Source organism: Brassica napus, chromosome C1 (assembly GCF_020379485.1).
Source record: "Brassica napus cultivar Da-Ae chromosome C1, Da-Ae, whole genome shotgun sequence".
Taxonomy (NCBI): Eukaryota; Viridiplantae; Streptophyta; class Magnoliopsida; order Brassicales; family Brassicaceae; genus Brassica; species Brassica napus.
The window spans coordinates 22842566-22869701 of record NC_063444.1 but is presented as its reverse complement, the minus strand read 5'-3'; the positions used below and the strand labels follow the sequence as shown (position 1 = coordinate 22869701).

At 36.7% G+C, this 27136-nt stretch overlaps 3 protein-coding genes across 3 annotated transcripts; 2 read left to right on the top strand and 1 right to left on the bottom strand.

Moving 5' to 3' along the window:
* Positions 1-3400: 3400 nt before the first annotated feature.
* Positions 3401-8499, top strand: LOC106452313 (probable pectinesterase/pectinesterase inhibitor 34). The gene is made up of 3 exons (XM_013894391.3): positions 3401-4477; positions 4641-4777; positions 7618-8499. The coding sequence occupies exons 1-3, from the start codon at positions 3501-3503 to the stop codon at positions 8313-8315; spliced, it is 1812 nt and encodes a 603-aa protein (XP_013749845.1). The 5' UTR covers positions 3401-3500; the 3' UTR covers positions 8316-8499.
* Positions 8500-17166: 8667 nt separating this feature from the next.
* On the top strand, positions 17167-19453 carry LOC106452314 (pentatricopeptide repeat-containing protein At3g49240, mitochondrial-like). The gene has a single exon (XM_013894392.3). It carries the CDS (start codon positions 17281-17283, stop codon positions 19219-19221), a length of 1941 nt encoding a protein of 646 aa, XP_013749846.1. The 5' UTR covers positions 17167-17280; the 3' UTR covers positions 19222-19453.
* A 524-nt stretch (positions 19454-19977) lies between these two features.
* On the bottom strand, positions 19978-26848 carry LOC106373215 (glutathione S-transferase T3-like). Its single transcript, XM_048746265.1, has one exon. It carries the CDS (start codon positions 21834-21836, stop codon positions 20931-20933), a length of 906 nt encoding a protein of 301 aa, XP_048602222.1. The 5' UTR covers positions 21837-26848; the 3' UTR covers positions 19978-20930.
* Between the last annotated feature and the right edge of the window lie 288 nt (positions 26849-27136).

Genomic DNA, 27136 nt, shown 5'->3' with positions numbered 1-27136 from the left:
ATCCGGATACAAGAACTTGACCACAAGTGTTTATACCACTAATACAATGGAGCAATCTAGTATCAAATTGAATCACTGACTTGGACTCAATCCTACCTAATTGAAACCTCCATTGTATATTGGACCACAATGAGAATGAAATCACTCCACTACCCGAAGTGATCCATCTCTTTAACCTCCTAAATTCGACCACGAGACACGACAACATCTACTAAGAACCGACAATACTTGACTAAGCACGAGAGAACTTTCTTCCAACAAGCAAATGGTACCAAATGATAGAGCATGATGAACGTGACTCAAATGCATATTCACCAACGGCGCGTTCTCGAGATAGTCTCATACCCCAGCTTTTCGATGTTCGGTCCTCAGCCTAAAACCGGACACAGAGATCCGGAATGAAGAGCGGGGCTCCGCGACAAAGATGTGACTGTTTATGGTTTAAAGCTCCAGAGGTGTGGAGCTCTTACCGCCGGAGAACACAAACCTCCGACGCTGGGATGTAGCAGCTCCACAACGTAGTGTTGAAAGGCGAGCACCTCCGGTTGACCACTCCCTCAGCGCTAACCATATACATGATGTTCCCGAGAATCGGGATACAAAAAATCTGACCACAGTCCGACCGACTCCTCTCCGGTTGTCTCACCGCCTCGGGGGAACGAAGATCCATACTGAATAAGACATCCAGAGCGCCACGCGCCATCGCCGACACCGGAGTCGCCGTGGATCTAAAAAGGTAAAAACTAGATCTGGCTTCTCCGATACCCTAAAAGCCGACTTCCTTTTCCGCTGACTTCTTGTTGCCTCGCCGCTTCTCCAAAGAACGCCGGAGCTTACCCCGCTGGACCAGAGCCGAGCTGATGGAGAGGTTCCTTCGAACGCAGAGAAGCTTGCATATCGGCAAAGATTATACCGGGAAGAAGAAAGCAAATAGAAAACAAAGAAGAAGGGTAGAGGAAGAGTGCTTCCGGCACCAGAAGAGCCGTGCTGGAGCTAGGGTTGACGGAATCTAGAGAGAGGTTAGAGCACGATATATATAGACACGATATATATAGACTTAATTAATTGCATGTCAGATGTTTAAGTTTTTATAACTGTTTCGAAATATTTTAATCTCTTACAATATTACCCCAACAAGTAATCGTGATTAAACTCATTTTCACTACTATCATTTCATCAAGCTTACCTGGTTGGTAGACGCCAGCTCATGCTCTTTAAAATTTACATTGAACACATACAATGATAATGATATCATTTACTGGATTTATATGTAAATGTACTATACGCTCCGAACCGAAATACTTTAGTAGGGGTTATTGGTTGGTGTATTTTAATGGATTTGAAAATCTAAACTAAATCTAGTGTTATTGATTATATGATTTTAAAATTCATATTGAAATCAAGTGTTATTGGTTTTATGATTTATAAATTCTAACTTAAATCAAGTGTTATTCAATCATACATATTTATTAATAGATTTGATTTTATAATGGATTTGTATGGATTTGTATAGATTTCTTTGTTAAAAATACAAAGATTCATATCCGAGAGAAAACTTCCGGATTTGTAAATAATAATCCAAAAAAAAAATGAAAATTTGTATATTTTATTTAGATTTGTAAATATTATATGAATTTCTAAATCAATCAAAATATATAAACACCTCCTACGTGTAGTATTTATAACCAATAAATTCCTATAAACATTACTTAGATATGTATGATTTGCGTGCCTTTTTCTGATTTTTTTAATGTGTATATGTTTCAAAATGAAACTTAACGCTCGGAACCGAAATACTTTAGTGTCGTATTCATAACCAATAATTCATATCAGCATTATTTAGATATGTATGTTTTGTGTACCTTATTTCTGATTTCTTAAAATTATTTATGTTTCAAGTTAATGGAACAAAAAATTGGTATTGTTATTATAATGAATTGGTGAAATATAACATCACAATTAAGAAATTAGACTAACCATTTATAATACGGAAAAAGATTAATCTTTATATGTAAGAAAAATATACTTTTCCGCTATTAACTAACAAATAATCCAAATCCACTTGAAACTTTGTGATCGAGTGGTAAAAGAGATAATAGATTTGAGATGTCAACACATTTTAGATCAATCCACTGAAACGAAATCATATTATTTTTGGATATTCACATGGATATTTTTAGACGAAAAAAGACAAAAATAGCACTAAATCAAGTTTTTGTTCCCAAACTAGCACTCAAGGTCAAAAGTCATAAAAATAGGACTTAATGTTTTATCAAAAGTAACAAATTTAGGGTTTGGAGTTAAAGGATGGGGTTTAGAATTTAGGGTTTAGGGTTTAGGGTTTAGAGTTTAGGGTTTAGAGTTTAGAGTTTAGGGTTTAGGGTTTAGGGTTTAGGGTTTAGAGTTTAGAGTTTAGAGTTTAGGGTTTAGAGTTTAGGGTTTAGGGATTAGGGTTTAGGGTTTAGAATTTAGGGTTTAGGGTTTAGAGTTTAGGGTTTAGGGTTTAGAGTTGAGAAATGAGGTTTTGGGGATAAGATTTCAAATTTTGAAAAATAAAAAAATTAAAATTTTCAAAAGATATAATGCTATTTTGGTCATTTTAGTTTTTGAGTGCTATTTTTGTGATATAAACTTAGAAATGTGCTATTTTGGAGATTTGACTTTTTTAGATCAACCTCTGTTTTTGGACTATTTACATATTCGATGCAAGAATTTATCAATAGACTACACCGTACTTGAAATTTAATCTTTCCTCTTCACCCTTCTATAAGTATGCATATTCTCAAGTTAATTAAAAACCTCGAACACAAGAACACTGTAGAAACCAAATTTATTCTTATTCTTAACTAACGACTCAATGACGCGTGTCCCTCATATAACCACCACCACTCTCGTTCCCTTTTCAGAATGACCCTAGGTGCCGCTCGAGCGGTAATCCTGGGCCTAGCGAGTTACCGAAAAATCGGAAAGTACTCGAAGCTTAGTTTTAAATACAATTTAATATATTTATAATATATTTAGCTATTTTTAAATGTGATGACACATGTTGTTAGACATAATTATATAATCTTATATATATAATTTTAAACAGCTTTTTTTTTATTCATCGAACATCTAGATTATGGTGTGTTTGGTAAAAAAAAATCCTAAATAAAGTAATTATATGCTTGTTTTGGGTTTGATAGCTAACTGTAATTATTTAGTAATGAATAATTACACAAAATCTGTCAATAATTAGTAAAAAATAATCAACTGTGTTTCAACATTAGGACGGAAAAAAAAACTCAGGCGGTCTAGGTGAAAATTATGCGGGAAGTAGACGGTTAACACGGGAATTAGACGGTTCTACGCGGATCAACGCCGGCGTATTTAACCTCGGAACAACGCTTAGGCAGAGACTGCGTTTTTGAACAAGGCTCTCCTTACACTCATATATATATATATATATATACACTAAACATCATTAATGTAAAATCACAAGAAAGAAAATATAAAACAAAATGGGCTACGAAAGACTCGGACCATCCAAACCAAGTGGTTCGGTCACAGCCACCACAGCTCCGGCTCCAAACGTGAACCAAGTCTCCACGTCAACACAACCGGAAAATACTAACCGGAGAAGAAAGAAGCTTCTAGTGTCGTCAATCGTCGTAGCTTTCGCCCTTATCCTCGCCGCCGCGATTTTCGCCGGAGTCCGATCAAATGTCAACTCTTCCCAACACGTCCCAGGCCTAGCTCGGAAACCAAGCCAAGCGATCTCAAAAGCCTGCGAGCCGACTCGTTTCCCCGAGCTATGCGTCGACTCACTCATGGACTTCCCTGGCTCGCTCGCCGCCTCCTCCGCCAAAGATCTGATCCACGTGACGGTGAACATGACGCTACACCACTTTAGCCACGCACTCTACTCATCTTCCTCCTTCTCCTTCCTCGACATGCCACCGCGTGTCCGCTCCGCCTACGACTCATGCCTCGAGCTGTTAGACGATTCCGTTGACGCGCTCTCACACACTCTCTCCTCCGTCGTTTCAATCTCAACCGGCGAGACGAAGCCTCAAGACGTGATGACGTGGCTGAGCTCGGCTCTTACGAACCACGAGACGTGCGTGGAAGGGTTCGATGGTGTTGGCGACGGTGAAGTGAAGGATCAGATGACAGATGCGTTAAAGAATCTCTCGGAGCTTGTTAGCAACTGCTTAGCTATATTCGCAGCGAACGGTGATGGCGACGGGAATGACTTTGCCGGAGTGCCGATACAGAACAGGAGGAGGCTCTTGGACATTGGAGACAATAACCTGAAGTTCCCGAGATGGATGAAGAGAAGAGAGCGTGAGATCTTGGAAATGCAGGTGTCTCAGATACAAGCTGATATCATCGTTTCGAAAGACGGCAACGGCACGTGCAAAACTATATCGGAAGCTATCAAGAAAGCTCCTCAGTACAGTAGTCGCCGGATTATTATTTACGTCAAAGCCGGAAGGTAAAAATACGTTTTTATCCTTTCCATTTCGAAAATTTCTCGATGTTTGTGTAATTTTAAACTGTTACGTCCGTGAAAATGATGAAAGTAACATCTTATAGTTGTACGGAAAAGTAATAATTGGGTTACATCTCAGTGAATCTTTTGTTTTTTTTTTTGGAAGGTACGAAGAGAACAACATTAAGGTCGGTAGGAAAAAAATTAATTTGATGTTCGTTGGAGATGGGAAAGGTAAAACTGTCATTTCTGGAGGGAAGAGTATATTTGACAATGTCACCACTTTCCACACCGCTTCGTTTGGTAAGGTTTCTTTCTTTGCTCCTTTTTAGTTTTACTATTCCTTTTCACCTTTTTAACTTCTTGAAAATAGTAGAATAAAACACTTTTGGTATGAAAAAGTTGTAAAACACTTAAACTCAACATCATCACTATTACAACTAAACAAAATTAAAAAGTAAACAAAATTACAATGCATTGTAAGTTGAGACTTGTATATTATGGACGTCGAAAATCACAAGATCTTTCTAGCGCCATAACTGAAAAATTAAAGAACCTTTAGTGGCAATTACAGTCAAATCATGAAAAGAGCTAAATGGAGGTCAACATTTATAATATAATAGTATCGTTTTCCCTTTCAGATCTCAAATTATACCGAGGCTCTGTTCAAAAAAAATATATATATATTTTTTTTTTTTGTAAACTGCATTCATAATTTAAAAAAAAAAAAAAAATATTAACTATATATTTAACAATGTAATGAAATAATTTTAAAAGTTAATAATTTTATCTATATATATTTGACGTTTCTCTTTTAATTATATATTATAAATTTAAGAATACATTAAAAATTCAAATTTTAAACCAGTTTATATATTTATTTTAGAAATTTTCTTAAGTATTTTTTTATTTTTAAGTTCGGGCCCTGTTCGGGCAATGTCTTTTACGAGTGCAGATATTGCCAAAACCGTTTCCAAAACTAGTTGTCTTTTACCACTTGTGTTTTTTTTTTTATCACCCTTTACCACTTGTGTCTACTTTTCATATGGATTATGGATCACTACAGATGGTAGTTCCTTTTAATAAATCTTAGACAACTTCGAATAAAAATACGGTTCTTTCATTTTCTTAGATTTTAACTAAGAAAAACTAAGAACCGTCTTTTAAATAAGAGATATAAGAACCGTCTCTTACCCGATCTTACCCGAAAAATGTAAAGAAAAAAAAAAGTGTCATGATTCCCGGCTAAGACCTTGATTGGTAGAGCATTAGCATTAGCAGTAGCAGTATGCTATAGAAGTAATATGCTGCAGAAGCTGTATGCTTTTGCTAAACTATTTAATAAGATGATTGGTAGAGCAATATGAGTATGCTATTTAAAATTATTATAAAAATTAGTATATAATATATAATCTATTTATTTTTAATGAATATATTTCTAATATATATATATATATATTAACATATAAAATTAAAAAGATATATAATTAATTTATTTTATTTAATAATTTTAAAATTATGCTTATATCGAAAAATATTATTTTAAAATAAATTTTATAATTAAAATATCTATTTTTAAAAATAATATTTCACATTTAAAATAAATTAAATTAAAATAATTTAATTTATTTTAAATGTGAAATACTATTTAAAAAAAAATATTTTTATTGTAAATTAATTTTAGAAATCAAAATTTTATTTTCTAGATATAAAAATAATTTTATGATATTATTAAATACAATAAATGAATTAATTATATATTTTCCTTAATTTTATAAATTATAAATGCAAATGCTCTTCTAAAAGCTTCATATGAGAGCATTCGCGAGAAAGAGTATGTGGAGAGCATTAGCATTTAGTAAATGCTTCTCTAAATGATTTACTAACAATTGTTGATTGGATAATATAGAGCATAATGCTAATGCTAATGTTATGGTCTTAATCGACTAGTAAACAGAGTCAATATTGTAAACAGTAAACTTTTAATGTTTTTTTTTTGTCTTAGTCATCTTTTCAACACAAATGTTTTTTTTTTGAAACATCTTTATTTTCTACCGATTCCGTTCCAAAACCTCCATTGCGCAGAGCCGCAGACTAGCTTTAAATTTCCACCAACTTTTTTCTCACTCACGGTAGTTGAGACCTAATTTATACATAGTTCTTTGGTACATTTACTTGTTTGTTGTTCTAGAGAAGATCATGATCTCTTCTTCATTAACCTTTAAATTAAATCTCAATATAAATAATATCCCGTTACTCAAACAAATCCATTTGGTTGTTAGTTTGAAACTTATTTTACAGATTTAAATTTGTTCAGACTTTTAATGCTTCGTAGTTCAGTTACTGTTTTTGTATTGGATTTTCAGTATGATTCTGGAGTTTGGTTAGGTAACACACTTACACTGAACCGCACATCCTATGTGGTACTGCCGCTTATCCAACCAAACTCACATGCATGTTGTTGTGGTCTTAATGTGCATTGAGTGCAGTCTACTCTACTCACTCTACTCAAATCATAAAACATTCTTTGGTAAAACAAAGTTTAAATACATTACACTCATCTAGAACTCATTTATATATCCCACATCCAAGTACGTACATCAGTAAATGCATGCATGTTCCTTATATGCTAATTTGTATGCATATTCAAATCTTCATATAGGTATGTATGCATACTTATATCATATATGCATACACATCTAGATGGATAAACACACTCACATGGAACGCAGCCTACAGTTGGAGGTTGGCCGCGCAATTACTGACCCACAAATTGGTACATATATATACACATTCATGATGGGGAGACATAGAGGAGTTGCATTTATTTATATATATAGTTGGATGTAGGTCATTGCTAATTTTGTGGTTGGACGCGTTAGAGATCACTAGTTTCATTAACATTTCTATGTAAAGACATTTCTCAAATACTAGTCTTTGATTTTAAGTAATATAAATCCAATTTATGAGTTGTCCAAAAAAAAAATATCCAATTTATGTTTTTGTTTCAGTTCATTTGTTGAATCTATATTTAGAGATAAAATATTATTGATTTTAAGTAATTACATTGGTTTCTTATGTTTAATAAACTTAGAGTTGTTAAAACACAAAAACATAACTGTGTTTCTTGCTTTGTTTTCCAGCTGCGACCGGTGCCGGTTTTATTGCAAGAGACATAACATTCGAAAACTGGGCCGGTCCGGCAAAGCACCAGGCAGTTGCTCTCCGCATTGGGGCTGACCATGCGGTGATATATCGATGCAATATAATTGGTTACCAAGACACACTATACGTCCATTCAAACCGCCAATTCTTCCGTGAATGTGATATTTACGGTACAGTCGATTTCATTTTCGGTAATGCAGCCGTGGTACTACAAAACTGTAGCATCTACGCACGCAAACCCATGGACCTTCAGAAAAACACAATCACGGCTCAAAACCGGAAAGATCCGAACCAAAACACCGGAATATCGATACATGCGTCTAGGGTTTTGGCCACCCCTGATCTCCAAGCGACCAATGGTACCATCCAGACGTATCTAGGCCGACCGTGGAAGCTATTCTCTAGGACGGTTTACATGTTAACGTATATCGGCAGTCATGTACACACGAGAGGTTGGCTGGAGTGGAATACAACATTTGCTTTAGATACTCTATACTACGGTGAATATTTGAACTCGGGTCCCGGGTCGAACCTTTCGCAACGTGTGAATTGGCCAGGGTATCGTGTCATCAATTCGACGGCTGAGGCAAACCGGTTTACGGTGACGGAGTTTATATATGGTTCATCGTGGTTACCTTCCACTGGGGTTTCGTTCTTGGCCGGATTAAACATTTAGGTAAAGGAAAATAAAATGTTTTTCTTTCAGATGCATTGTTTCATTCTTGCGTCGTCCTTATATTAATGGACATATATGATTAATCCTATCCTATACAAACATAATTTTAACTTTTTAATTATATGATTTCGGGATATATATATATATATTATTCAATAAGATCGTGACTGGAGGATAATTTACATTTGCAATATTCTTTTCGGTGGTACTAATTATATAATTCGGTGTGATGAAGTAATCGTTGGATGTCCTGTGACACAGACTAGTTTGATTTTACATATATTTTGAATAGAAATATAATGTTTACTATAGAAAGAAATATAAAGTGAATTAGTGTTTTTGTGTGTCAATAAGAGGGTCCAGCGACGTCAAACTTTTTGAACTTTTTGAACCGATTGAATGTTTTGAAAACTTTAGCGAATATCAAACATGCATTGTTTTATAAAAAATAACTAATTAAAAGAAGGGAGAAATGGAGGCGTCGGTGGCGGTACGATGTGACTGAAGTCAATACGGTCACAGCCCAGAACCGACACCGACTGTGGGGTCCACGATTTTGGGAACTTTAGTTCCAATAATTCGAGAACTGATTAACTCACTACGCAGCAATAATACCAAACACCAACATGTTCTCTTACGTTATGCATCATAATTCATTCTGATTTAAACTGAGAAAGTATTATATAAAAAATTGGTGACTTAAGATTAGCTACTTATAAATGCAATAAACTATTTTTAAATCTATTAAGGTCGACAAACTAGAGTTTTTGAATCAGTTATTGTTACACCGATCAACTATTTTTAATCTAATTTTTAACTCTCCTATTGTCTCCAATCAATTGTTGTATGATCCATAGGGGTTTAGTAGATAGATATAATAATTAATCAAAATGTGGCACCGGCATGCGGAACAGTCTGAATAGTTAATCTACAGGTTAATGTTGCTATACAACTGCTTTTAGATAGCTATTTTGTTGGAAATTCCTTTATTCAAGTGTTTAAATGTATATATATATATATATATATATATATATATATATATTTTTGAATATATGTTAAATTTATTCAAAGAAAACTACTTTGTTTACAACAAGTGCATCTGTTTTTTGAAAACTAGAACTCTGTTACAATACCAATCTCCTATCTTGTGGCAAACCACAATGTTAAAGCTCATGTATACTTCAAGTCTCCTATTTGTCGCAATGAGAGACATCTGTTTCTGACTTGCCTATCAATTAGCTTCACCAAAGAACCTTCCAATATTGGTGTACTGCCATGTCTTCTCTTATTTCGTTCCCGCCATAGGAAAAAGACAGTGATTTGCAGTGTATATCGAATGAGAAACCTTTCCAGCAAACCTCCATTGGTGTCCAGAATCAGTACCATCAGCTCCGACCACAAAATGGTGTACAAGTTCAGCAACAAACCTCGCACAAGTTTCGACCAGACTTCTGCCGAGTAACTACACTCAAAAAAGAGATGGTCCCTTGATTCCATCACATTCTGACAGAGAACGCATGATGGATTAGCTCCAACGTTCCATGTCAACATGCGATCACCCGTTGACAATCTATTTTGAATTGCTAACCAATGAAGGAAAGCGTATTTCGGGATGTGATGTCTATACCAGATGCTCTTCCACCATTGAACGGGAGGGTCTTCTTTTCGAATAAGTTCCCATGTTTGTTTTGTCTTGAACACTGCTTGATACTTTCCTTCGCTCTGTTTCCACAGTGCTACATCAGTTGCTCCAGTGAGTTTCAGCCTTTGATCCTCACAGATTTTTTCAACTTCATTAAATACATCAACGCTATGCCTTCTCCTCCTCCGATTGCTCAGAGCCGCATCAACAGTTGTAGTCATTGAAACTCCCATATCAATAATACTGTGCGCGCCAAACAAGTCATACAACCTTACCATACTCGACCAACAGTCAAACCAAAAAGAAGTGTTATTTCTATCACCTACTTGCATCTTGTGAAAATCTTTAGCCTTGTCTCGTATCTTCACCAGCTTACGCCACATCCAGGAACCTTTTGTAGTATTTTTTTTTGATCGACCAGAACGAGCCATTCTTGAAAAGATTCATTTTAGTCCACTGAGCCCACATGGATGCCTGTGAAGATAATGTCCGCCAGATAAGTTTTAAACAGCTGACTTGGTTAGTTTCTTTCAGTGGCCGAAGACCTAGGCCCCCATCACACTTCCTCCTACAAACTATTTCCCAAGATACCTTAGCCTTCCTCGAGTTCAGAACAGGCCCCGACCAGAGAAAAGCTGCACATATGCTATTTATCTCCTTTATACACGCGCCATGCAATACAAAACTAGTCATCCAGAAGTTCACGATGCTCAAAAGAACAGAGCGGATCAACTGTAATCTACCAGCCATCGATAAGAACCGGTTCGTCCAATGTGTAATACGAGTTCTTATCTTATCAATGAGTATACCATAATCCTCTTTTCCCATCTTTTTTGTTAGCATCGGCAGCCCCAAGTAACGAACTGGTAATTTCTCAGACGCAAATTCAAACTGCTGTTCCAGTAGGCCTGTTTCTGCATCAGACAACCCCACATAGTAGATAGTAGTTTTCTCCATACTGATTTTTAGGCCCGAGACCTTTCCAAAATAATTAAACACTTCCACAATGCTTTCTATGGATCTGACTCTACCATCTGTGAAAACCATTATATCATCAGCAAAACTCAAGTGGGTTAGCCTCAGATTCTTGCATTTGGGATGATACCCCATGTTACTATCCTTGGCCGATTTGTCTAGAAACTTCGATAGAACATTCATGCAGATTACAAAGAGGTAAGGCGACATACCACATCCTTGCCATAGGCCTCTTGTACTTTGAAAATACTCAGCAAACTCACCATTAACTTGGACAGAAAACGATGCCATTGATATACAGAGGGAGATCCAATGAATGAACGTTGGAGGAAATCCATAGCTTCCAGTGTGTTGAAGAGAAAACTCCACTGAACCGAATCAAATGCTTTAGAGATGTCTATCTTTAAGGCGCATCTAGAAGATATCGTGTCTTTATGATAGTCTTTCACCAGCTCCGTGGCAAGCAAGATATTCTCAATAAGAAGACGGCCTTTTACGAATGCAGTCTTGTTCAGAGCAATAAAGTCCGACAGCGTGAGCTTTAACCTGTTGGCTATTATTTTTGAGATGACTTTATATATGACATTGCTCAATGATATCGGTCGGTAGTCCTTCATCTCATGAGCCACAGTTTTCTTCGGTATTAAGGCCAGAATTGTTGTATTCACTCCTTTTGGCAAGAAACCTTTGGCGAAAAAAGACTGCACTGAAATAATGAATTTCGGTCCTATAATAGACCATGCAGCTTTGAAAAACTCCACGGTGAATCCGCCTGGCCCAGGCGATTTATCACAAGGCATACTGAAAAGTACTTTAGTGATCTCCTCCGATGTTACCTCTTTTATAAGATCTTGCTGATCAACCTCTGAGCATCGGTATGGTAAAAGCTCCTGCAACTTACACACATCAATTCCCTCAAAGTCAGTTGGCTGATGCTGAAGAAATTCTTTGAAGAAACCCTCAGTCTCTTCTTTTATTTCATCTGGTTTCTTAACAATGCGGCCATCTCTGCACTTTACTTCTTTGATCGAGTTATTGATGTCTCTTGCTGCTGCTGCCCGATGAAAAACTCTGTTATTTTTGTCCCCTACCTTCAGCCAATGCAACTTAGATTTTTGCTTGAGAAATCCCTCCTCCAACCGAGCAACATGTTCCCAACGTGCATATGCATTGTTTTCTCTCTCCAAGTTTTGTTGTGATGGGTTCCTGATAGTCTCCTCTTGATACACACACAGGTTCTCATAGGCCTCCTTGGTCTTCACCGAGAGGTTTTCCATTTTTTCCTTTGCCAATACTCTTATTTTTGGTTTAAGAGCTTTTAACTTCTTTGAGAAACAATAGAGCGAGGACGTTGACAAGAAAATAGGGTCAGTTGTTTACCAGTAATTCTCTATTAGCGGCTTAAAACCTTCTAGTTCTGCAATTGCGTTGACAAACTTGAAAGGCCTTTTTGGCCGATTCAAAGCTGAGCGGAGATGAACCCTGCAGCGTAGGTGATCCGAGCAACCTCCAGCCTCGAAAAAACTATAGGACTGAGGGTAAGATCCAAGCCAATGATCATTTATCAAAACTCAGTCAAGCTTCTTAGATATAAGACCTTCTTCTCTTTTATTCGTCCATGTATACTGAGGGCCATGAGCAGCTAGATCCAGCAGATTGCAGTGATGCATTGTATCCTGAAAATCTCTCATTCCTTGAGATAATGTGTTCCTCATCCCATACGTTGAATGTTCTTCAGCATCTAGAATCTAATTAAAGTCCCCAGTGATTATCCAAGCCTTGCGACGAATAATCGGTGAGTCCTGATGGGCTTTAAGATCATTCCATAATTCTCTCCACTCTGTCTCAGTGTTATGAGCATAAACACATGTGAAGAAAAATTCTTCTACGTCCTCGCCGATAGCAACTGAGACTGTGATCATTTGATCAGTTTTATAGAACGGTGTGACTCGAACTTCCGGTCTCCACACTAGCCATATTCGGCCAAGTGGATTAAAATCGTAGTTGGATATCAGATTCCAATCTTTGAAGACTGAATTCTAGATCCTCTGACTTTTTCCTTCTTTTACTCGTGTTTCCAACAACGCTCCAAACATAAAACCTTGGTCCTGAACCCACTTCTTCACTACAGAATATTTGACTGATTTATTGAACCCTCTAACAATCCAGAAGAAACCCGACATATTATTTCTTCTTGTAAGTGCGTTTTTTACCTGCAGCGCTAGGAAATCCTTCCTTCGCGCTTAAGGCAACTAGCTTTTTTGATGATTTGATGTGGGTTTTTGATAAACGTGAGATAGTTGGTCGAGGTGGACGCTCACCTTTCTCTGTTTTCCCCGTTTTTCCTATATTCATATTCAGATGTTCATTGGTTCCAATTTCCTCCTCCGAATCTCTCTCTGAGACCTCTACTAATACCTCCTTCGAAGTCTCTTCTGGTGTTTCTAGGATTTCACCTTCTTCTCTTTCCTTATCATTTGAACTACTTTGCTCCTCTGTTTCGTCATTTGAACCATCCCTCTCCTCTGTTCCATCTTTCCCTCCAATTCATCGTTATTTCCTTGCTCCAACAGCACTACAAAACGTGATGGTGAGATCACAGTGGTGTGCTCTGCCGCTGGTTTTATTCCTTGCCAACAATGCTTAGATGGAGAAACGTCCCTCCACTTTCCTTCAATATCAGCTGGAGGAGATGGTACAGACGTAGTCTTTTCAAAAGCTCGTGAAGTTTCACCTATGACAATCACATCCCGAGCTTCTATACTGTTATTCTTAGTTGGTGACACAACCACTCCTCCTGTTACACATGTCTCCATTGTTTCTTTTACTACTTCTTTCCCCGTGTTTATTTTGACTCTGTCTACATTGATAATCTCAGTCACACTCTTGACAGGTGCAGCATTCTTGATAACTATTTCAGAATCCTCTTACCTTGTCAACAATTTGATCCTTGACTTGCACGTCTTATGAGTGTGCCCCCATTTGGTGCAGATATTGCATTTATCAGGAAGCCAAGGGTAGATAAAATCCACCTCTGCATCAACACCTAACTTTGATTTGAAACAATGAGATTTAGGCAGCTCCTTAGTCATGTCTGCTTCAACAAACACCTTTGCTTCTTCAAAACTTGTGCATAGAATGGTATTAGGGTGAAGTCTCTTCGGCTTACCCACTGCACTAGCAATGAAACCCAAGCCCTTCCACGAGAACATTTTGTGGGGAGCCTTTTTAATTGTAATCTACATAGGTACTACTTTGATCTCTTCTTCCTCTTCTTCCTCCACTACCGGTGACCACTTTGAGAGGACCATTGGAATGTTTGCAATGTTCCACATTCCTCTTCGCAAGATTCTTTTCCTAGTAGCCGTATCCTTGATCCTGAATTTTACTGTGACTTCATTAACCGGAAAGACGTCAATATTAATAGATTGATCCCCCAATGGCCAAATCTTATTCACAATAACGTGAATCTTTGCAACATGTGGAGCAGGAGCTAGAAATCTCCCTTCCAAAAGATCATCCCAGAGAGGTACTGTGTCTTGTATCACCTCATCTGGCACTTGCACAACTTCCTTCCCCTTCACCATCTCCATGTCGAAGACATGCGCAGAGAGTGTTGGACCACTTTTCACCGCTTTAGCGTAAGAAAATTGTTTTTCCTGAATGTTGGACACGTCTATCACCGGCGTCACCGATGTTTCTGACTCCTCCAAAGCCATGACGGCCGTCGGTAGCCCTACTTTGCAGAGCAAACTGCTCAAAACCCTAGTCGCCAAAAAATCGCCCTCTTACTCTATTTTAGGAAAGTTTTTCTTTAACTAATAATTAAATGTATATATCTACTGGAATTCAACTCCACTAAGTCGCGTTTCAAAATGTTATAAGATTAGCTATGGATCGGACGATAGGACGTTGTTGATCTAACTGATGACACAAAAAAATAGAGATTCAGTTTAAAAATTCAAAAAAATTTGGGGAAAATTAAATACCAACACCATTTTATTTGATACAAAACAGACCATTTTGGTTATTTAAGGTATTAAAATGCCTTAGTCAAAATTTAATATATTTTGGTAATATGATCACCAATTCACCATTGAGCTTTTCTTCTGGACACTTTATCGTTATAATGTATATTGGATAGATGATGTGAAAATATGATAAATGAAAAAAGTAATAAAGAATAAATATGATTCACTAAATCAGTTTTACATACGGAAAAAGGAAGGTTTTATTATTAGAGACATTATACTTTTTGATACATTAATTTTTTTTTTGGTAAAATGTTAAATATTATTACCACTTTTCAAATTTTGACAAACGATACATAGATAACAAATAATGGAAAGAAATAACAACAACGTATTGTAACAACTATGCAACAACAGAGGAACATACCGAAAACAACAGAAACTCAAGCAAATAAGTGGTGTAATAACGAGAGAGGCTCGGACCTACCAATCGCAAGTAGTATATGAGAAACCCGATGGTTGCAGTGAGCAACTGCGAGAGGGGTGCCCTTAAACCCTGAATGCAACAGTTTATACAGATTCCAACAAAAGCCAGAGCTTACCGAATGAAGAATCCGAGCAAAAGTCTAAAGCATGCCAGAAAATAGAGACCACTGGTGTATAGGAGAAGCCGTAAACTGACGGTGCCGTAGTCCGAGCATCTTTCGCAAAAGATTACCGCCTTCTTAGAAAATTCACTGGGAATGTATACATCCATCTAACCGTAAACTCATATAGAGAAACGGATCAGAAGACGAACAACCCTCCGGAAGAGACAAGTCCGAAGCCACACTCTGAAAATGGAGCCTAACTATCACACCACAAACCTCACCCGAGCCGTTAACAACCTTCGAGACACAAACACAACGTCGAATATATTATTTGGAAAGAGGAGCTAATGCGAGCACCACATCCACCAGACCTGCAGAGGAAGAAGATAAAGACTTAACTAGTAGATGCCAGTTGTGAGGAAGGCCATATACTACTGAGACATCAAGGACCGGTAACTAGAAAGCCTCAAGTGCGTTTCCACAAGAGAAAGAAGATTTTGGGAGACAAAACCGTAGCCTTAAGAACCCCTCACGCACTCCCCAACTGAAAACCATACAAAAGATCTCCTTTGAGCAGAGCAAAGCTTGAATCTAAGCACAGAAAGCCACATCACTAGTTGCAGATACGAGACACAACCCTTGAATGAAAGCTCAAACAGATCTTTAAAACATAGCTCGAACACCACAACCACTGTTAGAGCTGTCGGAACCCAAAACCGCTGGGGGTCTACGTACATAACCTCAGAGTCTACACCCACAAGCCACAATAAAATCGCTTCAACACCACAAGGAAGCAGTGACATGAGGAAGGAAATCTTCCATCTAAAAAAAGCGAGAGAGACCACAACTTGATGACGGAAAAAGCGAAGCAGACAGAGGATGAGAAGAAACCCTAGACCAGTCCTCAAGCCACTAGAGTTCCAAATCTACTGCCGCCATTTCCATATCCAGCCAGATTTGGACCCTTGCCGCAATCAGATTCCTCTCCCTACTATTTCTACATCGATGTCACCGACTCTCCATGGACAAAGCAGAGCGCTAGACAATGACCACAGCCTAGAGAGATAAACATTTCCACCGACGAAGAGAAGAGACAAAGGTGAAAGTATAAGAAGAGTAGAACAGACTCACCGGATAGGAGACTGAAGGAGAAACCGTCGATCTCTTAAATGAGATATGAAACTTGATACATTAAAGTTATCTTGGATAAGTGTTCTGATAACCGATTTCTAGAACAGCTAATGTTAACAGAGACACAGATCTAAGCCCAGTAAAAAAAATTCAAACTGAAAACCATAACTTATGTAAGAAAGACTATACTAGTACTAACTAGTACTAACTAACTGTTGTTAGTTATGAGTCATACCAGAATTAACGTATACATTTGGACAACTATTTGACACATATAAACCAAATCAATCATACTTGTTCAGTAACTTTTTGTTCAATCTACTGCTCATTCTGCGCAGCTTTTTTTTATCTCAAATTTCTTGTTTTAATATCCTTTGTTCAAGAACAAGTTCTCAAAAAACAAAATTCAGTAATATAAAAATCATAGAAAATACAGTGGATCGCTCTAAAAATCAAGATTGCGGCCCAGATATGTTAATGGTTAGAAGTAGGCTTCCTTACCGTCTTTTCTCTATCCCCACGGCAAAACATAGTTATCCCAGTTACCAAACAAAGCCCACAAATTAATCATCGACAAACCACACTGTTCTAAAACCCTAACAAGATCCTCATTTACCTCTCTCACTGAGAAATCTCCAGACTGGTCATTTTCAACCATGTCGATCGCTAAAGCCGCCTTCTTAAACCACCTGCAAACGCTCGCGAGAGCCTACCGCCCTCGCCTACCGCCGCCGTTTTCCGCCGTCCGTTGCATGTCTTTCGCGACGCAAGAAGAAGCCGCCGCGGAACGTCGCAAACGCAAGCGCCGTCTTCGCATGGAGCCGCCTCTCAACTCCTTCAACAGATCTCATCAACAGCAACAGCAACCTCAAATCTCAAGACCTATCCAGAACCCAAACATCCCCAAGTTACCGGAATCTGTATCTTCCCTCACTGGGAAACGCCTCGATCTCCACAATCACATCCTCAAACTGATCCGAGAGAACGATCTGGAAGAAGCGGCTCTCTTCACTCGCCACTCCGTGTACTCCAATTGCCGCCCGACGATCTTCACCGTGAACGCCGTCTTGGCCGCGCAGCTCCGGCAAGGGAAGTACGCGGCGCTTCTTCAACTCCACCGTTTCATCAATCAAGCTGGTATCGCGGCTAATATCGTCACCTACAACTTGATTTTCCAAGCTTATCTTGATGTTAGGAAGCCTGAGATTGCTTTGGAGCATTACAAGCTGTTTATAGATAATGCGCCGTTGAATCCTTCCATTGCTACGTTTAGGATTCTCGTTAAGGGTTTAGTTGATAATGATAGTCTTGAGAAGGCTATGGAGGTTAAGGAAGATATGTGTGTTAAAGGCTTTGTTCCTGACCCTGTTGTTTACAGCTATCTGATGATTGGGTGTGTGAAGAGTTCTGACGCTGATGGTGTTTTACAGCTTTATGATGAGTTGAAGGAGAAGCTTGGTGGGTTTGTTGAGGATGGTGTTGTTTATGGGCAGTTGTTGAAAGGGTATTTCATGAAGGAGATGGAGAAAGAAGCTATCGAATGTTATGAGGAAGCTGTTGGAGAGAACTCTAAGGTGCAGATGAGTGCTATGGCTTATAATTATGTTTTGGAGGCTTTGAGTGAGAATGGGAAGTTTGATGAGGCTTTGAAGTTGTTTGACGCGATGAAGAATGAGCATAGTCCACCGAAGCGTTTGGCTTTGAATTTAGGGAGTTTTAATGTGATGGTTAATGGGTATTGTGCAGAAGGAAAGTTTGGGGAAGCTGTGGAGGTTTTTAGGCAAATTGGTGCGTTTAGGTGTAGTCCTGACACGTTATCATTCAACAATCTGATGAATCAGTTGTGCGAGAATGGCTTATTGGCTGAGGCTGAGAATCTTTACGGTGAGATGGATGAGAAAAAGGTGAAGCCTGATGAGTACACTTATGGTTTGTTGATGGATACTTGTTTCAAGGAAGGTAAGATAGACGAAGGAGCTGCATATTACAAAACGATGGTTGAGTCAAGTCTAAGACCAAACTTGGCGGTGTATAACCGGCTGCAAGATCAGTTAGTTAAAGCCGGGAAACTGGACGATGCCAAATCATTCTTTGATATGATGGTGAGCAAGCTCAGTATGGACGACGAGGCTTACAAATTCATCATGAGTGCGTTAAGTGAAGCTGGGAGACTCGACGATGTGCTTAAGATTGTGGATGTGATGCTGGACGACGAAACGGTTAGAGTGAGTGAAGAACTAAAAGAGTTTGTGAAAGAAGAGCTGAGGAAAGAAGGAAGAGAGGATGATCTGCAGAAACTTATGGATGAGAAAGAGAGATTGAAGACTGAGGCTAAGGCGAAAGAGTTGGGAGCAGCAGAAGCGAAGAACAGGAGTACGAATTTTAGGATAGCTTCTTTAATTCCAAAACAAGAGCAAGAGAAGAGCGATAACGTTAAGATGCTCTGGGATAATAACGGTGTCGCTGAAGAAATCGATGTGGCGGATGTGGTGGCTCAAGGAAAAGAAGCCGGTGAGGTGTCTCAAGGAGAAGAAGCCGGTGTGGTGGCCCAAGGAGAAGAATCAGGTGGATCTAACGGCCAGGCTCCACCGTGCTGATTCTCGTTTGCTTGAATTAATTAGTCTCTATTTAAGGGTAATTAAGGATTTAGTTGGGACTTTAAGCTATGATCCACCTTTTGGTCTTATGTCAGGTTTTGGCAAAATCATATTTTAAGCTTGCTTCTGCTTTCGATGTTATTACCATGGTATACACTTGATGGTTTGTCCACTACTGTTAACTCAGAGCTCCATTGTGAAGTTTCATATCAATGTGCAGAAATCTTACCGACTTCCATGTGTGAAGATTTCAGCTGTTCTTATGATTCTTTCTGTGAAATGAAAATTGCCTATGCGGTATTTAATTTGGAAATGGCTCCCTGTTTTTTTTTTGTTTTCAGAACTTGATGATTGCGAACGAAGTTGTATTCAGCATTTGAGTGTTTCGAGCTATCTTACAGAACCGACGATAAAATACATGTGAGTTCTGTATTCAGCAACAGCCAGACAATTTTATGACTAAGAGCAACTCCATCCATAGGAACCCCTTATGGGTTCTTTAAATTAATTTAATAGTTAATAAGATGATTTGAAAGCTTAAGAACCTTGGTTAGTGGTAATTAATTTTTTGACCTTCAATGGGAGAACCTCTTAAAGGTTCTTAAATTTTTTTTTTTTAAATAGAATGATTTAAAAAAAACATACATAAAAGTTTTAATTAAAATTACATAAAAGCATATTAAAAATACAAATAAAAACCATAAACGAGAAAAAGCCGATTAGTCGAAATCGGGTGTTCCAAATTTTTGCCAGATGTTCTCAACTAAATCAGCTTTCAATTGTTGATGTATCTTGGGATCACTACAGAATGATACGCTTGTTCATTCGAAAACGGCGTCGAAACATGTGAGAAGGATATGTTGCATCTTCACTGAAATAATCGTTCCATAACTGCATGTGTCCTTGTTCTCGTTCTCTTTCAATGTAGACTCGTGACTTTTTAGACCTTGAGGCTTCTTCATGCTCGCCATGATGAATGAGAAGATTTTCAAATCGTTGCTCGAAAATTTCTTCAAATCTTTCATCTATTTCTTCAAAATTATTATAAGAAGATGATGCCATTTAAAGCTTCGGAAATGAAAATGGGAAGAATGATGTGAAGAATGATGCGAAGAAGAGAACTTGTAAAGCTTGTAAGGGAAACAAAACAAAACAATAGGAAATTTGTTTTGCTCGTATTGTTGTTGTTTGATTTGTTTTCAAAGATAATTTGTTTTGTTTCTCAGAAGTTTATAAAGACAAGTTTTATATTGTGTTGTTTCTCACAAGTTTATAAAGACAAGTTTCAAATTGTTTGGTACAACTACAAGAAACGTGAAACATATCATACAAAACACACCAACAACTTATTACATTGTCTTCTTCTGTCACATGGTAAGTCTTATGTCACATGGTAAGTGTTCTGTCTTCGTCTGCAATAAAACAAAGAGAGTTGCATCAGAGTTGCATCATACAATCAAGTCCAAGACAGTAAAACATTAACCAAGTTGCATCAGACATTAAGCGTTAACCAAGACGAGAAACAAACAGCAGTAAGCATAAAAAGAAACCAGCATACATGACCCGACATTAACAAACTACAGACCCGACATTAACCATAAAAAGAAACCATCATACATGACCCGACATTAACAAACTACAGACCCGACATTAACCATAAAAAGAAACCAGCATACAGACCAAACTTAAGCATAAAGACCCGAGTCATTCTAACTTAACAACATTTCAGATATTAATTTGTTTTTCAAAGCGAGTTCTAGTTCAGACAGAGGCTCTGTCTTGGCAATGAGGTTCTCAAGCAATTTCTGCTTGTTAAGCTTGTCCTTGTTTTCAAAATCCTTTTGTTTTATTTCCCACAGACCCTGAAACTCCACTGCTTCTGAAGAACTCGTTGGCTTGGTTTTAGCTTTGGCCTTTGCTGCTTTGACACCAACAGGCCGAGCCATGGCTTCCTCCTCTCCACCGTAACCTGGCACCGAGGTCGATGAGTGTGCTGATTGGTCATCCAATTTTCTTCTTTTGGAGATTACTTTGTCTTTAGTTGAAGAAGCTCCACACCATTTTTGATCATGGCGAAGCTCCAACCAGGCATGCTCAAGTGTAAACTTGACCTTGTAGTCATTAAAGAAGATCTCATGAGCCATCTTCAAAACATCATCCTCATTCATCCCACTAGATTTGGCTTTCTTTGCAGCTTCATAAGACCCAACAAACTTACAAACACCCTCGTTAATTTTCCCCCACCTTTGTTTACAGTGGCTAGGCTCTCTCTTTTGCAAAGCAGAGAGCTTTGGGCTTGAAGCAACATAGGAGGCAATCCGTTTCCAAAACGCAATTGCCTTCTGTTCATTACCCACGACAGGATCTTTCGATGTGTTCAACCAAGCACCTATGAGAACGATATCTTCAGTTGGTGACCACTTTCTTCTTTCTTTACGGTCAGACACCACGAGTTCATCTTCTTTTCCATCATCAGCCCACTGTGATCCGAAGACAGAGGCATCCGAGGAAGACAGGTCTACACTAGCTTCACGAGTCACAAAGGAGAAGGAGGTGTTTGGGTGTTGACTGTTTAAGAGGTTTTGAAAGCTATCGGTTTGAGTAAATTGATCCATAGCGAAGAAGAAGGATATAGGAATTATCAAAGAAGAAGGAGATATTAAGCAAGAAGGGGAGAGTTGTTCGATTTTAAATGCAATGTTAAGGAGAGTTTAGTGTGTTTTTAATGGCAATCAATGCCTTTACCTATAACTATAACAAGCAAGAAAACAAAATGTAAATCACTTCAACCAATATCTAAACACGCAACAAACACCTACCAGCATACATTCAAGTCCATTTAATTCCGGCTAATAAATATCTAACAACTTTTTAAAAGAAAAGAGTAATTACCTCTTGCTTTGATGAAGTTGTAGCCGTTTCCGAGAGGCTCGCATGGGTTCAATGCCTCTGAGATGCGAACACTTCAATGCCTCTGAGATACGAACCAACCCTTATACACAACCAACAAAGAAATAACAGTCTAAAATCTATCAGAAAACAGACTAAAATGTATGTGAAATCACAGCAAAATGTATGAGAAAACATACAAAAATATTTGAGAAAACAGAGGCTTGAACAGAGTAAAATCAAGTGAAGCATATACTAAGAACATAACGTTTTGTATGAATCAGATCAGATCACATTCATCAACCTCAAGAACAATCAGATCACATTCATCAACCTCAAGAACGTTATGTATGATCACAACCATTTCAAAAAACACTTCTAAAAAAACATTAACCTGATCTAAGATTGTAAAACACTTCTCAAAAAAATTTCATCTTTCTCAACAAAACGATGAGATCACGTTGATTTCACAAAAACCCATTTCGACAAGACAATCAGATCACTTCATCAATCTCAAGAACACAAACAAGAAAAGCAAAATAGAATTTTTATGAAGAAGAAAGCCACTTACACTCAGGAGAAGAGACGTCGGTGAAACCCATCACGACGGAGCTGGCGGAAGAGAAGCTTCGTGGAGGAAGTCAAAGCGAAACCCATCAGGACGAAGAAGGCGCACCGATCGACAGAGAACACGGATTGACAGCGAATCAAGAGTGAGACAGACGAAGGAGTCATCGATAACGGAGACTCTGAGAGGAAGATCTACTGGTGGAGAGACGTCGACGACGGACTGACAAAGAAGATGGACCGACGGAGATAACAGAGACTCCGAGAGGAAGATCGACTTGTGGAGAGACGACGACGACGGAGACTCCAAGAGAGAAGACACAACTACGGTTTCATCAAAACCCCGATGAAAAGAGAGAGAGACAATACAGGTGAGGTGCAATGAGAGACCGCCACGTACGCGTCTCTTACCAGCTCCAATAAGCCCAAACTAAGGGGCGGTTCTCTTAATTTTGGGCCTTTTTGATTTAATTTTTTTTAACTTTTGGATTAGGAGCTCTTGGAGAATCCCTTGATGGAAGTGGTTTAAAACTGTCTTTTTCTTGAAGGCTCTGGTGAATACAGTTGACCATTTAGGCTCTATTAGGTATAAAGTCAACAACTTTATCACTTCCTTAGAAAAGGTGAAAGAGAAATAACCATATTGTCAGACAATGGATCATCAATATTCTTTAAATATTTTGTAAAATTGAATTAAAAGTTTCACGTCATGAGACCAATAGATATAATTTTATTGAATCAAGATTGATAGATTACTCGATTGATTGATAGTTCAGACAAAATAGTCACGGATAACTAGAGTGTAATGGTACGATATGGCTTCTTCATAGGATGCCGAGGTCGTCTGAAACGTGGCCCACCAGGTACGTTGGGACTCGGTTTTGGATAGTCCATCAGCTTTTCGATATCATCCTCTTCAATTTGTATTATATATATGATTTTTCTCACGTTCAAATTACATTACAGGACACTTATCACTTTCTTTTGTCAAAAAAACTTTTATGACCCTCACCTAAAGAGAACCTCTCTCTTCTTCTTATTTCTTTTTATTATTTTTCGTATCCTACTTTATGTTTTTTTTTTACTTTTATCTCAAGTTCTAAAATATATTAAACAAAAATAATTGTCATAATAAACTATATATAAAATTATCTATCTTTTAAGATTCATTTTCATATATATTAGATATATATATATTAATGTGTAAACAAAACGAAACCGTGAATAACATAATTATAAATTAGTTGTGGACATGAACATCTTAACAGAATTATAAATTAGTTGTGGGCATGGACAATATACTTTCGATTCCATTCATCATATCGGGATCTAAATTTAGTTCTAATCAAATTTACATTCATCCACATCATGAGAAAGCGCAAATTTCTTAGATCGGAAATCTCTGACATGCAAGATCTATTACTCTTCGACAAAAGGTAAACGCTTCTTCGATTTTTCTCTCCGCTCATACTCACAATATCATCTCTTTCTCATTTTGATTGAAATTTAATTGCAGATAATTTATCAGTTGGGCTGAAGAAGCCAAGTGCTTGTGTTGGAGATAACAGAGTTCGTGTCCACGTTTTATAGTATAATTTTAGTAACATGAGTCCATGTCTACATATTGTTGTATAGATTTATGGAATCAAAACAGAGAGTTTGTCCACGTTATCTACTATAAACACATTAACATCACATGTCCACACATTACTCATCACTCATCCGCACATCACCCGTCCACAAATCACCCAACCACACATCACTCGTCCACAAATCACCCATCCACAAGTGTCGTTTCCATTAAGGACAAAATTGTCCACAATCTGTCGATGGCCCACAACAAAGTGTGTCACATGTAAGAAGTGTCTCTAGGTGTAATAGAAAGTCAAAAAGTGTCCCTTAATGTAATCAACTCTAAAAAACAAGGAGATAACTTTTTGGAAATAAAAATTCTCTAGACCTAAATTTTTTTTGTCACAAATAGACCTTAAAATAAAAATGATCAAAATATATTTAAATGTTTAATCAAAAGAAGTAAATATACACTTATACTCCTAAGGTTAATTAATCTAAACATTAGGGTTTAAACTTAATGAGTGGAATTTAGGGTTTAAGGTTTAAGGTTTAAGGTTTAGGGTTTAGAGTTTAGAGTTGAAGAGTGGAGTTTTGGGGTTTAGGGTTTCAAATTTTAAAAAATAAAAAAAAATTAAAATTTTCAAAATAAAAATGATATTTTGATCATTTTAGTTTTTGAGGTGTATTTTTGTGAAAAAAAACTTTAAAAAGTCTATCCGAGAGAATTGCCCTTTTAAGAAATTGGATGAGATAACTATAAAAAAACAATATTTCATTAACTAACTAAAATCACACCCTTTTTCTTCCTATCTTTTTTCTGATCTCTTTCTATGAAACTAAATTCTCTTTTTTTAAGCTATTTCACAGATAAACCATAAGTTTTTCTTTTGGCCCGTGTTTGTTAAGTACAAACGAACTACATAATAACATGAATTTGAAAGATGGAAGAAAACTGCTCACAATCTTTTGCCACTTTTTCGCGAGTTTTTACAATTAAATATGTAAATTAAACATTTTTATTTATTTTATTGCTTTTTTAACTAAATTATTTTATTGCTTACCTTGCCGAAGGAATATTGATAAGTATGAGTAACTCCATGGCCATCCTTAAGCCCAAAAAAAATGCAAGATAAAAATATAATATATATGTGTTGTTTATATTAATACAAGGTATATATTATTGACTCGATTGGTGATATTTTACCACAGTGGCACTGGCACAACGTACACCATCTCTTGCATACCAATCAATGAAGCAGTAAAAGAATTGGTGTATGAATGGCACAACTGTTTTTTTTTATTGCATTGCTAATCTATCTGCTATTACTATTCGTAATGCTTGTAACTGTATAATCATCTTGTTTTGCTATTTCGTACCATAATCTTTTATAGCTGTTTACTTTACTAATCATACCCATTAATATATTGATTGAGATAACATTTGTTATTTAACTTGTGTCATATACATGTAAGAATCAGACAATATCTTGATACAAGATCTTCCACTATTCATATAAACCATTTTGAAGATCAAATAAGCTCTTAAATTATTTTGTATAGCATAGAAAACTGCATCACTTTAAACTAAGCAACGTACTACAATTTTGTTTTTGGTAATTAAAATACTACAAAACATGCTAGTTGTATAAATGTATTTCTTGCCAATCTCTCCCAAATGACGATTTAAATTTTTTTATTTTAATTAATTTGAACATTGAAGCAAAATCTTATATTATTATAATATTTATACCTATATTATTATTATATATTATTTGTTCTATGATTTTTTAATTCTTCTTAGAGTAAAGTGTTATCCATATTTGTTAAAACGAAATTACTTAATACTAAATATACGTAATGATTTGAATTTGTATGGATTTCCAAAATTAAAAATTTATAAAAGTTAAAGAAAATAAGGATTTTTGTTGTTGTCTCGACATATTTATCAGTATTAACTGAATTTTACATATTAGATTTAAAAATCAGTAGATTTGATATATTTATTTATGAATTTTATTTAAATTATTCAAAAAATGTAATAAAAATAAATCGTCTTAATTAAATCTTAATTATGTGTTACATTATGGTTTTGTTAATTTAATTTGTGATTACCTGAAGAACTAAATGGTAACAGAAGCAAGAACGAGATGAAAACCACCAACTTCATCATTTTGGATGGGGGAATCCCTTATGTGAAACGAGTTTGAAGAAAATAAAATCTGGGGTAGACTTTGTATGATAACGCCTGTCGCTTAATCGATCAATAGTGAAGTGAAATGTTTTCTTATATGTTGATGATTTTTGGAGGAATTTTTAGAAGTCTTTGACAGAGATAATGTCCAATTATAGCCTTCGTATATCCCATACATAACCAACTTGATAAATCAGTCGCAGTTAATTCTGAGATCTAGTCATCAATCAATATAATAAAGACTTGTTCTTTGGTTCACCCCCTAAGGTAAATTTCTAGCTTCACCAACCAATAAGATTGTGTTATTTTATATTCAGTATCTTTAATAAAAGAAAACAAAATATTTTCAGGTTATATTATGTTTTAAAAATAAAAAGATAAAAAACAAATAAAAAAATAGTAGTAATTACAAAAAAAATATTTTTAACATCGTCAAACCTAAATCCTAATCCCTAAACCCTAAATTTTAAAACCTAAACCCTTGGGTAAACCCTAAACCATTGGGTAAACCTAAACTCTTGGATAAATCCTAAACTCTAAATCAAAAACACTAAACACTAAAACACTCAAAGGTTTATTAGGGTATATAGTTTAGGGTTTAGGATTTAGGGTTTAGTGTTTTGCTGACGACTTTTTCTTCTGTAACTACTATTTTTTTTAATATTTTTATTTTAAAAACATAATATAACTTGA

Coding starts and splice junctions, on each gene's coding strand:
- LOC106452313 (XM_013894391.3), top strand. CDS start 3,501: ATGGGCTACGAAAGACTCGGACCATCCAAACCAAGTGGTTCGGTCACA. Junction 4,478..4,640: donor ATTTACGTCAAAGCCGGAAG/GTAAAAATACGT, acceptor TTTTTTTGGAAG/GTACGAAGAGAACAACATTA. Junction 4,778..7,617: donor TTTCCACACCGCTTCGTTTG/GTAAGGTTTCTT, acceptor TTTGTTTTCCAG/CTGCGACCGGTGCCGGTTTT.
- LOC106452314 (XM_013894392.3), top strand. CDS start 17,281: ATGTCGATCGCTAAAGCCGCCTTCTTAAACCACCTGCAAACGCTCGCG.
- LOC106373215 (XM_048746265.1), bottom strand. CDS start 21,836: ATGGATCAATTTACTCAAACCGATAGCTTTCAAAACCTCTTAAACAGT.